Source organism: Hevea brasiliensis, chromosome 5 (assembly GCF_030052815.1).
Source record: "Hevea brasiliensis isolate MT/VB/25A 57/8 chromosome 5, ASM3005281v1, whole genome shotgun sequence".
Lineage (NCBI taxonomy): Eukaryota > Viridiplantae > Streptophyta > Magnoliopsida > Malpighiales > Euphorbiaceae > Hevea > Hevea brasiliensis.
This window is the reverse complement of record NC_079497.1, coordinates 114,604,386-114,621,019: the sequence shown is the minus strand read 5'-3', so window position 1 is coordinate 114,621,019 and position 16,634 is coordinate 114,604,386. Positions and strand designations below refer to the sequence as shown.

The 16,634-nt window shown below is 31.9% G+C and overlaps 1 protein-coding gene and 1 long non-coding RNA gene across 2 annotated transcripts; one reads left to right on the top strand and one right to left on the bottom strand.

The window, feature by feature from the left end:
• Nucleotides 1-8,774: 8,774 nt before the first annotated feature.
• LOC110633816 (APETALA2-like protein 3) lies at nt 8,775-12,009 on the top strand. The gene is made up of 10 exons (XM_058147544.1): nt 8,775-9,350; nt 9,488-9,513; nt 9,649-9,679; nt 9,791-9,878; nt 9,966-10,111; nt 10,279-10,323; nt 10,427-10,530; nt 10,619-10,755; nt 10,887-11,003; nt 11,402-12,009. Exons 1-10 carry the CDS (start codon nt 8,941-8,943, stop codon nt 11,645-11,647), a joined length of 1,350 nt encoding a protein of 449 aa, XP_058003527.1. The 5' UTR covers nt 8,775-8,940; the 3' UTR covers nt 11,648-12,009.
• Nucleotides 12,010-15,994: 3,985 nt separating this feature from the next.
• On the bottom strand, nt 15,995-16,601 carry LOC131179989 (uncharacterized). The gene is made up of 2 exons (XR_009149000.1): nt 16,465-16,601; nt 15,995-16,345 (listed from the first exon to the last, which is right to left on the bottom strand). It is a non-coding gene; the product is annotated as an uncharacterized LOC131179989 (long non-coding RNA).
• Between the last annotated feature and the right edge of the window lie 33 nt (nt 16,602-16,634).

Below are 16,634 nucleotides of genomic sequence, written 5' to 3'. Positions count from 1 at the left end.
TCGCAAGTATTGCTGCATGGGCGAAATAGTAGCTTTCGTGCATTCTGATAATTGGATGACAAAATATTACTGTAAAAACAGAACATGGTTCAAATTTATGTTATTAAGGGTCAGGTTGGATGGATGAGAATGCGTATCATTCCACTTTGATTATGTGCTCGAAAGCATTTGGTTGGGCTTGGCCTTCTGGGCCCTCTAAATTGGATCGATTATCCGTTTGAAACTGTCAGCCCATCTCGATCCTTCGTCATGATAGGGGCGTCCATCGATCCTTCCTTTTTTTTTTTTTTTTTTTTTTAATAATAAATATGAGTAGTCCAGGCACCCCAATTCTCACTTGCAAATATTAGAATTCATAGTTTGTGTTAAATCGGAGCACCAAACTGTTTTGCCAAGTCTCTTCTGATGTAGAAAACCACACTTGATAAATGGTGATTTTGATTTTGATTTTTAAGGGATTCAATTTAATTCGATCTGCATGGTGCCTTCCTATGTTTATATGGTTCAAAATAAAATCACATCGCTGATTTCCATTCAATTTTGGTCTAAAAATTGAGAGGACAGACTGAAATCGGCTTCCTATAAAAGATTCATCCTATAGAAAATTTAAGGTGGGTATAAGCTTTTGAATGAACCATTGATAAGGACTAATTTCAAATTTAATTTCGGAGTAATTTTGATTCAGTGTAGGCATGAATTGGCACCTGACCGATCAAATGGAGTGCATCAAAGTGTAAAAGGCATTTTAGTAGAAAAGAAAAACAAGTATTAATTGGGTTCTCAACTCTGAAGCTCCATTTCTTGCATGCGAGACAATGATGTGTCCTGGCATGCTTCTAGTTCTAATAAAAAAAGAGAAAATGCTTGGTGTACAAAAAAAAAAAAAATACTTACAAAAGTTGCATAAATGAAATAAAATGTTCATTTTATCCTTAAGTCATTTAGCTCCAAATTAATTTGATTTCCCACCAGAATCATTTCCCTCTAAAATTCAACCAATGATAATTCTCTTATTATTTGACCAATTAGCTCTTATCAATCTTTTAACCAATCATATCTCATCAATTTTTTAACCAATCAATAGCTTCTATCAATCTCTCAACCAATCATAACCCACAAAAAATTCAACCAATTATGTCTAACCACACTAAAAATTTAATCAATCACAATTGATTTATATAGTGTGTTAAAATCGAACCAAATCAGATTAGTCAAATCAATTTAAATGAGAACCGGGTCAATGACTGGTTAGGTTCAAGCTTTAATCTATTTATTTAGCAAATTGGAATTGACCCTTCCAAATCGGGTGAGTAACCGATAAACCAATTAGAACATAAATCAAGTAACTATTAATAATTAGATCATGAATAAAGTAATTATGTTCAATTACAACTTATCAATTGGATAAATAAATCAAGTAACTAATAATAATTAGATCAATTAATTAATTAGATGTTAAATAAGTAACTATGATTAATTAGATCATAATCAAGTATTATTGAGTATTTTATTAATTAATCAAGTATATCGTAAATTAAGTACTATAATCAATTAGATCATACTCAAGTACAATTGGATATTCTATCAATTAATCAAGTAGATTATAAATCAAGTAATTATAACCAATTACATTATAATCAAGTATTATTAGTTATTTTATCAATTAATTGAGTATATCATAATCGATTATATCATAAATCAAATAACCATGATTAATTACATCATCACCAAATACTATTGAGTATTTATCAATTAATAAAGTATATCATATTCAATTACCTCATAAATTAAGTAACTATAATCAATTATATCAACATCAAGTATTATAGTATATTTTATCAATTAATCAAGTAGATCACAATCAATTAGATCACAATTAAGTAACTATGATCAATTAGATTATAAATCAAATAATTATGATTAATTACGTTATAATAAATTAATCAATTAGATAAGAGTGAGTATTATTTGGTTCAAATCGAAATAACCGATTGAACCAAATTAATTCAAAAATTCAATTAGATTTTTATAGAAATTTGGTTCGGTTTAATTTTTATTTGTGAATTTTTTGATATATTTGGTTTGATTCTGGAAACAACATAATATTTTTATTTTTTCTCCTTTTGTGAAAATCAAATCGCCTAATCAATTAGATTATAAATCAAGTAATTATGATCAATCATATTATAATCAAGTACTATCGATATTTTATCAATTAATCAATTAGATCATAAATCAATTTATTATGATCAGTTGCATTATAATTAAGTATTATCGGGTATTTTATCAATTAATCAAGTATATGTATTTTATCAATTAATCAAGTATATCATAAATTAACTCTAATCAATTATATCATAATCAATTAGATCGATTAATCAAATAACTATTAACAATTAGATGATAATCAAATATTAATAAATATTTTATTAATTAATTAAATATATCATAATTAATTAGATCATAAATTATGTAATTATGACCAATTACATCATAAACAATTAATAAGGATGAGCATTATCTGATTCAAATTGAAAGAACCGACTGATCGAACCGAATTAATTTGAAAATTTGATTATATTTTTGTTGAAATTCAGTTCGGTTCAATTTTTAGGTTTGAATTTTTTGGTTTATTCAGTTCGATTTTGAAGATAACATGATATTTTTTTCCTTCATTTTGTGAAAATCAGACTGCCTAATCAATTAGATCATTAATCAAGTAACTATGCTAAATTAGATCATAATCACCTAGATCAATTAACCGAGTAACTATTAATAATTAGATCAATTAATCAATTAACTATTAAGCTATTAGATCATAAGTCAAGTAATTATGATTAATTACATTATAATAAATTAGAACAATTAATCAAGTAATGATTAATCAATTAAATTTTAAATCAATTAATTATGATTAATTATATTATAGTAAAATGTTGTCGAATGTTTTATTAATTAATCAAGTACATCATAATCAATTAGATATAAATCAATTAATCATGATCAATTACATTGTGATTAAGTATTATCGAATATTTTATCAATTAATCAAGTGTATCACAATTAATTAAATCATAAATCAAGTAAATATGATCAATTACATTACAATCAATTAAAACGATCAATCAAATAACTATTAACAATTAGATCAAGTACTATCAAGTATTTTATAAATTAATCAAATAAATCATATTCAATTATTGCATAAATCAGCCATGATCAATTACAATATGGTCAATTATGTCACACCCTACCCCTCTGTAAGGCATAACATGATCCCGTAGTATACCTAATGAATTACCAACTCCGTCTACTGATAACCCATTAAATACACTACAAGCGATTTTAAAAACTTTTCTTACTTCTTTTACAGTGGTGAGCACTATTTACAGGTATTAAAAACCTTTTTGAACTGAAGTGATAGAACTAACACATTTGAATTATTTGGAGTTTCTGTAAAAATTTTGGCAAAGTGCCATCTGTATTTTGGATAAAACAGTTCTTCAGAAAATCTGTAAAAATCACTTCAATAAATTTCCAAATCTCAACTTCAACATTTTTCTCAACACAACATGTTTCTCAAGTCAAATTCATAGTAATTTTTCAAGGACTGAGATAGAGAAAATATAATACAATTTTTACAAGTCAAAATATCTCATAATTTACTTTACAACTTCAATGTACAATTTTTATTTACAACTGCTCAAAACCAAAAATAATATGTACATACAGTGAACATACATTACATTACAAAATACAAAATATTGGTATACTCATTATACCCGGTAGTCACTCACTGGAGGTACTAGCAGCCTAATCTACTGCCCTGTCGGTCTGTCTACCTGCAACAGCAATAAAAAGCTATCGCTGAGACAATGTCTCAGTGGTGCACAACATTAACAAAATAGAATTTAAAACGCAATTCATAAGTCATGTAAACAGTGGATACTTAAAACTGTAGTTAAATTCAAGACAATAATGTCATAAGGAATTTAACACAATATTACAATAAATCTCAGTAATCAAAACATAGCTAAATTCAAAAGACAGTGAATGTCAATAAGAATTTAAACACATTTTACAATCTTACAATATGCATCAATAAATCACACACAGCTTTAATCATGTTCCCAAGTTCAATTCATCCCAAAAGCCGATGGCTAATGAGGTATTCAATTCATCCCAAAAGTCAATGACTAATGAGGAATAACACAGCTAGCTAGCAAAAATATGAGTACTCATTCTATTCGTCCTCAGCAGGCACACACCTCAACACTTCAGCCAGAGAGGGAATTCAATTCATCCCACTAGACAAGCTAGCGAGGAATACAATCAATGTACATGATAGCTGTGGTTTCAAACCACCATGTTGCTTTTCAATCAATAAGTATCCATCAAATATCATTCAAACCATTTTTCACAATTTCACAATTTAAAACAATAATATGCAAATAGTCATAATTTATTTCAATTGAAAATAATTCAAAAGAAATAGTTGTTGTGCACAAACCTCTGATGACTGTCTCCGGGTCTGGACTCAGTATTTCCTTCCCTTTTCCTGAGTCTTTGGTAACTGAGAAACACAATTTGAAGTGTTTCAGTACTAAATTAAACTGTCTCTAACGATAATGTTCGATAAGTAATTCACTGAAGGTTATTATTTGTTCAATCACCTAATATACTGACCCTCGATGCGTTTTAGGTAAATGAGGTTTTAGTGTCATTAATATGTCACATTCGATAATGTTTTAGGATTGGTACGTGTTACCAAACTCATTTCTATGTATTTTGCGTTTTCTTGCATTTCATTGCAAATTGCTGGATTTCGGGATACTAGTTTGACCTAGCCGGACGACCTAGTTTCCTCGGTTTTCGGGTTTCGGTCAAAACTACAAACTTGTAGATCTATGTCTTATGGAACGCGGGGCAAAATTTTAGGTCAATCCGAGTTAAGTAGACCAAGTTATGGTCATTACACAATTGCTAGTCAAATGACATCAAATTAGGTCAATTTTAGGTCAATTTGGTTAACTTTGGTTCGGCCAGTTTTTGGACCCGAACTTGTGCAAGCTTTTTGACTTGCTTCTGGTCATTTCTGGGTTTTGGTGTCTTCATAAGACTTGTAGGTATGGGTCTTAACTATTCATGGTTAAAATTTCAGGTCAATTGGACCTGTTTTGAGTGAGTTATGACCTAAACACTAACTGCTGCCCAAATGGTCAGTTTTTAGGTCTCAATTGCATCTAATCCGAATTGGTCATTTTTTTTTGTCACCTTGCAAGCAGAATTTTGGTATGCTTTCTCAATGAAAGTTGGCACATTTTGTGCCTAGTTTCACCTCCAATTGGTCTCATACCAATTGAGGTTACACAATTAAAGTTATTGACTAAAATGCATACTGCCCTTAACTACCATGCTTAAACATACATCAATTACACACTTACATTACTATATGTCCACTTCCCTTACCATTTCTGTTTTGGTTCATTACCAAAACCATATTCCACTTTACATTAACATCACTTTGGGCAGATTACAACATCCTTAATACACCAATTAAAGCTCACATTTACAAAGTCTAAATACAATCACATACACACCTAAACATCACTAATTCTTACATACACTTTACACAATCAATCTATATACATATCCATCAAACTTCTATGTCAATATTCTGCCAACACCTTCATGAACACACACATTTATTCAAGAATCCCAAAGCTGCCGAAAATCTTCCTCAATACCAAAGTGTCCTACAATCATCAATTTTCATCCAAGTGCAAAAATCACCTTATACATATGAAATAATTTACTAGGATATTAAATCACCATAACCAACATCATTTCTCATCAAATATATGCACAATTATTTCATCAAATACATGACTCTATGGCTGTCCAAAATGAACATCTCAATAACTCTTCAAACTTAAAAATTTTCTTCACAAAACCAACACCTATAACATGAACACAAAGTTTAACAAAGCTATCTTCAAAAATGCTAACTTACCTTATGGTTGGAACTTGCTAAACCTTCACCAAAATTCTTGATTTTAGTATCAAACTCTTCCTTGTGATGTGTAGACAATTTTTCATGAAGGAACCTAAGTGTTTAGAGGTGAAATGAATGGGTTAGATGAAGCTTGAAGAAAACGCCCATGGAGGTTTTCTCCTTTCTTCAATTCGGCATGGGAGGTCCAAGTGAAGAAGATGAAGTTTCTGCTTGGTTTAGTGGACTTACATCTGCCCCATTAGGTGTTTATTTTATTCCCTTAGTGACCCACTCACAAATTTTAATCATATAATAAGCTAAATTTTCACTTATTCCACATTAAACCCTTAATTCTCACTATTTACTTTAGGTACCACCAATTTAATTTTTCATTTTATTTTCTAAGTGTAATATTATTTATTTTTAGTAGACATTTAGGTCAAAAGACAATTCGGGATGTCAAATGACCATAATGCCCCTGTTTGGGTTAGTTACATTCAGATTTTTCAGAACACTGGTTTTGTCTGTTTTTCAATTTCTCACTTTTCTTTGTACTAATTATTTAATTTTTCTTTGATCTTTGTAATGATATTTATTCTTCAATAAGGGTCTATTTAAGTCCTAAAAATATTTTCCAGGGTTCCCCGCAATCCAGGGCTAGTCAACGGTGCACGCCGTGACTTCCCAGTGCAGTCACCCATCGCTAGGATTCCCGGCTCGCTTAACTTGATCACATTTCTTTGCTATTATCTTTCCTTTGTTTTTCTTGTATTTTCTTTTCTTTTATTTCATTATTTTATGTCTCCTCACTCATATTGAAGTGTAGTTCTAGGCATCCTAGCTGTCCGGACAACACTGGTCACCGGAGCAGCAGAACGCACTACCGAACTTTGGGGTGTTACAAATTAGATAGGGGTGAGTATTATTTGGTTCAGACTAAAATTACAAATTGATAGAAAATAATTAATTTGAAAATTCGGTTTAGTTTTTGTAGAAATTTAATTCGATTCAGTTTTTATTTATAAATTTGTTGGTTTATACGGTTTGATTTTAAAGATAACATAATATTTTGCCTTCTTCCCCCCTTTTGTGAAAATCGAACCACCTAATTAATTATATTATAAATCAAGTAATTATAATAAAGTGGATCATTATTAATTAAATTAATTAATCAAGTAATTATTAACAATTAGATTAATTAATTAAGTAACTATTAGTCAAATAAATCATAAATCAAGCAACTATGATCAAGTACATCATAATTAATCAATTAGATAATGGCAAGTATTATTCAGTTCAGACTGAAATAATCAGCCAAATCAATTTTATTCATAAATTTATTTTATTTTTTATAGAAATTTGGTTTGATTCAATTTTTATTTTTAAATTTTTCAGATTGATTTTAGAGACAATATAATATTTTATTTTTTCCTCCTCTTATGAAAATAGAATCATCTCTTATTATTATAGAACTTGAAGGGTGTATAAGATGAAAATAAAAATTTAGTTCGAGAAAAAATCGAAAATGGATACATGAAGAATATACTTCAGATGGGTATGGAGTATTTTACTTAGAATAAATTATGAAATTAGAGGTTTAGATGTGACATTAATGGTTAGAGTAATGGTGAACTCGGATAGGTTAAAAGGATAGTGAATTCTGATAAGTTAAATAAATGATGAGATGATCTCTTATTAGTTGAATAATTAGTAGAACATAATAGGTTAGAGAGTTAGTAGTATTTGATTGGATGACCATTAATAGAAGAGAGAGAAATTGTAAATTTTGAAATTCAAATCATAAAAGACTAAATAGATATTGCAAATCATAAAATTATTATGAATTTATTGAATTATTTCCATTTGTGACAAATTTTTATACACCTAGTCAAGTCTTAAATATATATATATATATATATATATATATATATATATATATATATCTTTATTCTAACGTAAATCTAATTTCAGGTTCCAACTTCCAATCTAAAAAGCTAAATGGGTTGAGGTAACCAAGAAGCAGTTGAATTAAATTAGTGATGATCTGTTTTTCACTAATCTCATATTTCTATTCTTTTAGTATAAAGCAAGTTGAGAGAATGTTTTTGTCCGACTTGACCAAAGCACTACTGCTCCAGATGCCTTCCATTACGAGTCCAAGGCAGCCACTTGTGAAAATGCAATCCTTTTCACAAGAAGCAAAGCTAAGTTGTGCGAGTGGGAACAGTAAATAATTGTTGATTTCCGGAGAAAAAAAAAAAAAAGGCTTTTGCAAATTGCTATTTGTGGATATGTTCCATGGAATTTGATTGTTCCTTAAACATTGCACTTTTCTCCTAAATTCTCTAACCTAACTAAACCATTTATTATTATTATTATTATTCTATCTCCATCAAAGCCAAGAAGAGAATTCCATTGATTGTGATGCATTCATTTTTAATGTTTTGTAATTTGGTAATTGCTACCACAAATTAGTAAATTTTTGTGTTTCATTCACCCACTATTTTGGCTCCCAATTGTTCAAGATAGACTCACTTATGATTTTATTTATATTTTAAATTAGGATCAATAGAGAGATTATATATAATTGTATGTTTTAAATTATAAAGAAATAATTAAATTTAAATTAACAAACTAATTAATTAATGCCATTATGATTTTCTCTTAAAATTAATTATAGTAATAAATAAAATCGGAAAGGAGAATAAAAAAAAAAAATGTGTTATTGTTAAAGCACGCGCCAAATCCATGTAGTTGGCAGATAATAAATAAGATGACGGGGAAGAAGGAGAAGGAGGAGTGGCCGAGTGAGCTAGATCGGTAGTTGCAACTCATCTTTCTGAAACGTCACATCCATAGTTTTTCTCCATCGTCATTTCCTCAAATACATGAAGATCAATAGCCGCTCCTGATTCTTTCCTCTTCTTCATCCCATCTTTTCCACTATGTTGGATCTTAACCTCTCTGTCCACAACCACCACAACATTCTACAACTTTCCGCCACCCATACGGAAACTTCTACTGCCTTCAATTCCTCCTCCATCGCCGACGATGACCCCTGCTTCAGCGCCCGACCTTTCGCCCACGCTTTCAGCATTTTAACTAATGACCCTACCAAATCCTTTGACGTTGACGACGACGCCGGTGACCCTACCATCCAGCTTTTTCCGCTCGACGGTAACTCTTCCGATTCCATGTCGCGGCAGTTTTTGGATCTCGGGTGCAGGGAGATGGTGCCTCAGTTGCAGCAGAGGCCCCAGGTCAAGAAGAGTAGGCGTGGGCCCAGGTCCAGAAGCTCGCAGTATCGGGGAGTCACGTTTTACCGGAGAACTGGGAGATGGGAATCGCATATTTGGTCAATTAGTTCATTCATAATTTAACTAATCTCCATCTCTTTCTCTCTCTCTCTCTCTCACTCTTCCCCCCGCTCCCATATTTGGTTGTGTAATTTTGTATTGGTTCTCAAGTGTTCTGGTTTGTGCTTCTATGCAGGGATTGTGGGAAACAAGTGTACTTGGGTAGGTAGATAAGAGTCGGTTTAATCCTTTTCTCTTTTTTCGTTTATATTTTCTTTCCATTTTTGGATTTTCACTTTGATGTTGCTTTTGGATTGAAGCATTATTTTGACAATTTGGGTGTTTTGATTCTTGTAGGGGGATTTGATACTGCACATGCTGCAGCTAGGTAATCATGCCAATCAAATCAGATGGAAAGTTGTTTAATCATCTAAATATACATCTGCTAAATATATTATGAGCGTCTTTAATTTGTTTTCACTGGATTGTCGATTTTCAGGGCATATGATCGAGCTGCGATCAAGTTCCGTGGGGTTGATGCTGATATCAACTTTAATGTGAGTGACTATGAAGAAGACATTAAGCAGGTGGGAATTGATGCCGATGTCGCTGAATGAATTTGATTCGATTTTTTGTTTTTCTCTTCTACTCACCAGTGTTTGGATGTTTTGCAGATGAGTAATTTTTCAAAAGAAGAATTTGTGCATATCCTGCGTCGCCAGAGCACTGGATTCTCAAGAGGAAGCTCTAAATTTAGAGGAGTGACACTGCATAAATGTGGGCGATGGGAAGCTCGTATGGGCCAGTTTCTGGGCAAGAAGTGAGAACCTCTTTGGTTTTGCATATATCCAGATTTTTTTCAGCCTTTTGTTTCTTTTCCTTATAGTTTCCAAAGGTTACTGTTATTTTTGTGTTATTGTTGCAAGTTTCAAGAGCTAGAAATATGCAGGATTGTAGTAAGACTATGGAACCTGGTTTTGGTTTCAGGTATATGTATCTTGGGCTATTCGACAGTGAGATAGAAGCTGCAAGGTATTAGTGATCACAAATTGAGTCTTTTTTTCTCTTTAGACGCGATGTGTTAATTTGTGCTCAACCAATTATGTTTCAATTAACTGGAGATGTTGTTTGCCAGGGCTTATGACAAGGCTGCCATAAAGTGCAATGGAAGGGAAGCAGTCACCAACTTTGAGCCTAGTACATATGAATGCGAAGTAATGTTGGAGGCCAATAGTGGAGGTACTAATTGTTGTTGAAAACTCAGTTCATCTTTGACTTCAACTAGGTGCTTTATATATCAATTTACAGTGATATAATTTTGATACAGATGACAACCAAAACCTTGACCTAAACTTGGGAATTGCTCCACCTGATTTATCTCATAGCCAAAAGATAAACAGAGATACAGATGTTTTCCATTTTCAGAGTAACTGTGATGGTAGATCTGTTGACAGGGGGCCAACGGTAATCTTGACAATAATTTTTATGATCTCAAAGTAAACTGTGTTTGTGAACCCTGCAGAATTCTCTTCATAGCTCCATTGAACTTTTGGTTGAGGTCTTGGGATTAGCTCACTTTTATTATTCTCTTACAGATTCTAAACTCTGCTTCTGCAAAATTGAAGTATGAACTGCCGTATAACCCTGCAATGGCATCTCAACACCCTCATTTATGGGGTGGCATAGATTCCAATTTCTTTCCCATCTCCAAGGTAATTCCCTTAATCTAATTTCATTTTCAAGTCACGCCTTTAGTTTTTCTCTGTTTGCTTTGCAATATGGATTGTTTCAACTTTTAACTAAATGAATATTTATTTCATGGTTACAAAAAAATCTCTGTATTCTCTAGTTGGGGCACATGCATAAACATTCACGTGAAGTGATTGTAGCATCATGCCAATCAACTTGCAAAATGAGCCTCATGCAGTGTTGCTTATAGCTATGACACTGTATCTTAACTTCATAAGACATGTCCATTGACCAATGTTTTTCGCTTAATCACTGAAAGCTTTTTGGGTTCACAGCAATTTATTCACCATTACTAAATATTACCAATACATATTGCATTTGTTTCCCCCTCTTAATGACAAAGTTAACGGACAAGTTGTAGGAAAGAGCAATAGAGAAGTGGGTGGAAGTAGATTCGTTGCCAAAATGGATGTGGCAAACCCAAGGGGCAAATCCATTGTGTCTCTTCTCTGCTGCAGCATCATCAGGATTCTCATCTTCAACAATTAGTGCACCTTCAGCAACTGCTGGTCAACTTCACTTCCCAAATTCAACAATTCTCCACCACCAATTATCTCCTTCCGTCAACAATCCCAGCAACATCTCCCATTTCTATTGTAGGGGCTGAAAGATCTAACATCCTTTTCTTTGGTTTAGAAAAGAGCAGATGGGTAAGCAGGCAAAGAAAAGGACAAGAATGGAAGTTAAATCCATATTTTTCACTGCAATATTCAGCATTTATTTTTCTTGTAATGCTCATTAAACTAGAGAATTGAAGCCCTGATGGTCGGAGTAATCATGAAAATTTTTGCTGAAGGATATGTAACCCTATTTCCATGCTGTGCCTATCTTTTTATTTGTATGTAGCTCTATTGGCATCCATCTTATGTTGTGCATGTTAGAACGAAGTCAGGCCGCATGTGAATTATATCTGGGTTTACCTGTATCTTTATACTCGGACGGAAAATGTATAAAAATTTGTTTCTCCAAGGCTTCAGTGCAATGCATGCTTTTGTTCTTGTCACTGGAGTGCAAATTGTTTTAAGAACTGTTGATGAACCAATGCTATATGCATCCCGGCGTGTACATGTTAATCATTTGTCATAAATTTTCTTTTTCCATGAAGTTTGGTTCATCTTTTTTTTTTTTTAATGAATAATGCGAAATATCAATCATGAGAACAGAGCATTACAAACAGCATAGCTAACTGAAATGGGGGATTTATTACCCAAGCATTACAAAAATTGCTTGGGTCATCCTATTTTGATTGCCTAGTCATTTATTATGCTGTTACTTATAATTGAGATGAAAGCCTCGGATTGTTAATATATTTTTGCTCTTTGTTTAGATTGAGAGAAATGAAGAGTAGAGTAGAGAAAAGAAAAGAAATTTGATTTCTTTAAATTTTTTTATTTGGACAAAAAATAGAAGGGAGAATTGAAGAGAAAGGAAGAGAAATGAGGAGAAATGAAGAGAAATTTTAATTCAAAATATTTCTCTTCAAATTAGTGAAAAATGGAGAGAAATAGAGAGAAATAATAGTTAAAATATTTAAATATTCTTCTACAATATAAATATAAGAAAGAAAATGAGGACATAATAATTATTTTTTCTATATGAAAAATTATATTTCTACTCTATTTTAATAACTTATTCAAACAATATAGAATAAATTAAAATTTTTTTTTCTCTTTATTTTTTCTCTTTAATTTTTCTTCATTTTTCCTGTCAAGTTAAGATCCAAACAAAGGGGTTAGAATAATCAATCGGGTGGTAGCCTAATTTTAGCCCACATGCACTTTCCTTTCCCTGCTTCTAGGGTTTTGAATCGAACCTAACCTAAGGTTGGAGGCTCCTACCCTCCCCTTCCAGTAACAGCCAATATAAGAATCGGAATGAACAAAAGTTGGATTATCAAGTAAATGTGCTTATTGATAATCCCAAAATCCAAATTAATTAATAACCAAGAGCTTGAACCAGAAAGCTATTTTTTCTTCCTAAAGTGTAAAAATGTGAGATGCATAGGAGCTAAAATGAATTCTTCTAACCCAAAAAAAAAAAGCAAAAATCAGAGAGAATTTTGGATGAATAGGAATCTCCGTCAAATTTGAGAACTGTTTGAAATTTTCATACCTAAGGCTGAGCTGATACAGTGAGCACTGAACTGAAGCATAGTACATTTGTTTGTAAATTTGTAATTAAAGAAAACGACAAATGAAAGTTGAAATTGGTGTCTTGATTCTCTTAATTGGAAACCACGTGTACAAGAAAGGACTGCAGCTTCGCAGGCCCCTCGGCTTCGGACACAGTACACCTTCAAAAAAGAGTGTAAAAAAAAATAAAAGGTCACTATCTGTATCATGAGCCGCATGAAAAGTCTGCTGTACTTTGCATGGATGAATAGTAGTATAAATAATTAAAGAAAATGGGCTGATTTTTGGCAGGCTTTACAACCTCTCTCTCTCTCTCTCTAGCTTACACTTGGCAGGTCGGGCCATCTCCTTTTACTTGTTGGGCCCTCCCAAAAAATAGGAAAAAAAAAATGATGACTTTTGTTTGTTGGACTCTATGATTCTCCTTCTGGGACACCCCTCCAACTGGAAAAATATTCAGGGTAACATAGCTGTGCCCGTGTTATTGAAGGTTGTCATTTGTGGGCAGATTCTATGGACTTGGTTTATCAGTATCGGACTATAAAGCTGCATAAGGCGTTTTTCACATTGGGTTTTAAACTATCCTCTTGTAATCCCTCATTTATTGACCTCTTGATTTGTCAACTTACCCCATTTTGTCTGGGTTTCTAATATTGCATCATTGCACTGTTTTAGGCCTGACCTCTCATGCAAGACTTCTTCCCACAAAATCTCTCTCCCACAACCAGAAAATTTAACCAACGATAATATGGAAACCCTTAATATTAATGATTGTGGCAGCTACCCCATAAGCAGAATATTTCTGTAATATTTCCTGTCCTATGTTAATGGAAAAGGAGACTCCTTTTCCTTTAAGAAAATAATTGAAGTCCAGACCCACAAACTGTTCTAGTTTTGCAACAATAAAAAGGAAGGTCAAATTTACGGGCTCAAATGGTCCATTTAATTTAATTTTATTAGGATTTAAATGATTATTAACTATTTTTTCAAGGTTTTAAGTTGGCCTTTTGCCTTTAAATTATAACTATTTTTCTTCAGAGAAAATTAAGGATAATAGTTGTATTAGTGGATACCAAAGCCAAAGATAATAAATGGAGTCTATTCTGGTTTGTTTTGTTTTTATCAAAGCTAGAGAACAATCACTCAGATACTCAATCATGGGAGTGGTTATAAAAATTCAAAAAGTGAATTGAATTAATCGGTTTAATTCAATTATGTCCATAGCTTTAATTTGTTTTAATTCTCATAAAATCTAATATACATCAAAAATATTAAAAAATAATACTCTCATAAACATAAAATTATAGTTAGTCATTAAATTAAGAAGTAATAGATCTCACGACTTGTGAAAAAGAATATACTCGAGAAGCACTCAATAATTTTTCTCAATTCTCATATTTTAACATTTTAATTATTTAGTTAATTCAATTTAATTCAAAACTAAACTGATGGTTTGCACACCTCTATGTTTTTAACATTTTGATCACTGCCATAGAATTATTGCTTTGGATTTCTATTTGGGTAACTTAGTCCCTTAGATTGCTTTGGATTACCATTTGGGTAAGTTAGTCCTTGGATTACCATTTGGGTAACTCATAGAACTCGTCCCACAACAAAGTTCATATTTCATATTTAAACATCACGTGACTAGATGTGAAGGGAGGGGAACGAACTTATGAGATTTGATAATAATAGTACGGTTTGGAATAGCACTAAGGGTGGAAATGGCACTAAGTTGAGTATTTTTGAAATGAGTTTAAATTTGAAAAATATAAATTAATTAAATATAAAAATATATATTTTTATATTAATATTTATAAATTTTTATATATTATATTTATTTAAAATATAATATTAATATTTTATAAAATTATTAAATTTTTAAAATATAAATTATTATCAAAAATATATTTTAGGTAAATTATTAATTAAAACATATAAACATTAACAACCAGATAATTTTAAAACAATTCAGGATATTTTTAATTGGATTTAAAATAAATTAAGACATTGATAATAATAATTGAGCTTAAATTTGAGTTGAGTAATTTTTGCAATAGACTTAATCCATTACCATACTTAAGCGTTTAAGAAGTATGGGATTAAAAAGGTGATAATAAATTATTGAATATTAAAGTGATTAGTTATTTTTGATGTATAAAATAATTTAATTTTTTATATACCCCTATTACAATAATTAACATCTAATTTGACTTTCCCTGCATTTAACAGTAATCTTACGAAGAAATGTAGCAAATTTCAATTGCAACAGTAAACGCAACCCACAGATGTCAGTTAGGACGAGTTTCACAGCCTTTTTTCGAAGGCATACACACGATAGCCCAATACATAGCCTGAGTTAATATGGCTAGCCTTTACTTTTCACTTTAGTACACACAATATAATACATAGATAATTGCTTTTTATCAAGTGGTTTAAAGAGTCGAACTGTAAAGGGTAGGTTTAGGGTATTCGACCTTTCATAGGTGGGTCAATGTATTCATACTATTTACACTCGCCACCTTCCCTCTTCCAGTCTTCTCCTTTCTAACCCAAACAAGGTTTCTTTTTTCATTAATAATTAATAGGTACGTTTAATGTTACCATGAGTCTGTGTCCGTGTGCTAGTAGAGAAGCAAGGGATGACCAACTTTGCACGCTTGAACTCTGTATTTTTTAAGTTTTCAGCTTTTTACTCAATTCTGAAACAGATTGCCATTAATGTGCACGAGACAATATCTCCCGGTAGATGTTTCCCTCATCCTTCGCTTGTAAAAAATACCACTTCAATAGAATCAGGTACTAGGCATGGCGCAATCTGGTTTCGGCTGTAATTAGATTCAAAATTCAATATTAAGGATTCAGAACCAGATAAAAGGTTTTAATCTCAATTTGATTTTAATTGATGCAAGCTCTTCCCTACGAATACCAATAGGTTCATATAACTGGGATAAATTTTGGGATTTAAGAATGGTTTAACCTAGGCGGCTCCTTCTAAATTCATTGTCCACACTTGGGCCAACTTGTCCAGTACGAGGACATGGAACTTTTGATCTCAGTTTTTCTTTTCGCCATTCAGCCACTGGCTAAGACAGTTTCCAATCCATCATACATACCCACGTAGATTACTGCCAGATACCCATTGCCTTTAACAGTATTCTCCCTCCAGCTAACTAGTATAAGCAACAAAAACACCAATGGTTGATGATAACTTAATTTGTGTAACCGGCATAAACTTTATGGATTATAAATGGGTGTAATGATTTTCTCATTCAACTATGAGAAGACTAACCAAGAAACTGAAAACGTACAAGCAGACAAGCGGGCATATTTATTTCTGCCATTCAGCTTTCCTGATGCATAAAAAATGGATTTTCATTATTGCGTGCATCTGCATTAAATAAGATGACCATTCAAATTAAACTTACCATGGAACAACTGTGTCAATCCTTCGAGCCTGCC